Source organism: Phalaenopsis equestris, unplaced genomic scaffold (assembly GCF_001263595.1).
Source record: "Phalaenopsis equestris unplaced genomic scaffold, ASM126359v1 Scaffold001065, whole genome shotgun sequence".
NCBI classification, from domain to species: Eukaryota; Viridiplantae; Streptophyta; class Magnoliopsida; order Asparagales; family Orchidaceae; genus Phalaenopsis; species Phalaenopsis equestris.
The window spans coordinates 3,758-5,122 of record NW_018165504.1 but is presented as its reverse complement, the minus strand read 5'-3'; the positions used below and the strand labels follow the sequence as shown (position 1 = coordinate 5,122).

The 1,365-nt window shown below is 39.5% G+C and overlaps 1 protein-coding gene across 1 annotated transcript in view; it reads left to right on the top strand.

Annotated features, from left to right (window-relative positions):
- Window positions 1-995, top strand: part of LOC110032945 (B-cell receptor-associated protein 31-like) — a 49,416-nt gene extending 48,421 nt beyond the window's left edge. Inside the window, exon 2 of the mRNA XM_020736740.1 lies at window positions 282-995. Coding sequence (XP_020592399.1) covers window positions 282-799 — 518 coding nt within the window. The 3' untranslated portion in view covers window positions 800-995. The remainder of the gene's footprint in view (window positions 1-281) is intronic.
- Window positions 996-1,365: the final 370 nt, after the last annotated feature.

Below are 1,365 nucleotides of genomic sequence, written 5' to 3'. Positions count from 1 at the left end.
TTGATCTCCCAAATAAGGCTAAGCTATCCTTGTTCTTCGAGCTCTGCTCGCATGTCTAAATATGGATGAATGATGCGGATCACAAATTGAAGGGACAAGGCTAAGAATGGTGATGATAGCTAAGCTGAGCTTATGGAGACATTTTAAAAATTTTTTTTAAGTTACCAAAGATTGCTTTACAAAGTTAGTGTGGTGTTTATCTTGTGGCATATTTCATGTATGGATTTCTTAAGCCTGGTCTTGTGGATTTCTAGTCCATTTTGTACTTTGAACCACTGCAGGCTATTCGCTGCTTCTTGCTCTTATCATCGATCGATTGCACCATTACATTAGAGAGCTGCGTGGGTTGAGAAAGAGCTTGGAAGCTGTAATGAAGCAAAACAGGGCATTAGAAGAATCAAAAAGTGGCGGCTCTGATGAAATGAAAGCGCGAGATATAGAGATTTCCAAACTGAACCAACAGATTAATCAACTTAAAGCCGAAAACGCAGTGCAGCTGACTGTAACGAAGCAAAACAGGGCATTAGAAGAATCAAAAAGTGGCGGCTCTGATGAAATCAAAGCGCGAGATGAAGAGATTGCCAAACTGAACCAACAGATAAATCAACTTAAAGCCAAAAACGAGGAGAAGCTGAAGGAACTAAAAGCCGCCGATGCAAACATGACAGCTTTAAGGAAGCAGTCGGAGGGGTTTCTCATCGAATATGACCGCCTATTGGAAGACAACCAGAATCTTCGCAACCAGTTGCACTCCATTGATCTCACCTTATCACACTCCGATTCAAAGAAGCATCCTTGAAATTCCTTACTTTTGTATTTCTGTGTCTTCACCTAAAAATTTTATACAGTTTAGAACCTCATAGTCGTCCCTTTTACACGCTTTGTGTATTTTTAGAGTTGGTGAAATGATAGATAAATCATGAGTGTTTATTTACCTTACCTGAGACTACTATTGTTTGGTTTTGGTTACATTGGCATGTTCAGTTGGCATTGCTAGAGCTGAAATGGTTGTGATTTTGTCCGTTTGTTATTTCCTTGGCATGTTATGAAGTTTCATGCAGCCGAGCCCACTTAGTGAGATAAAGGTGAGATAAAAGGCTTGTTGTTGTTGCTGTTGTATGTTATGAAGTTTCAACTTAGGCTATCGTTTTGGTATTGCAGCAGGTTTTAATGCACGTTAACTTGACGGTGTCCCTGTTTTATCTCTGTTTTCTTCTGATTTAATCAAAGGTTCTCTGAGGAGTTTATGGGTGCCATGTGGAAATCTGATTTGTTGTTTTTCTGATCTGGCTACTGAAGTCTGTTGTGCCGTTAGCTCTTTTGTGTGGGTAAATGAATACATGACTTCAAAATCTGGAGAAATAT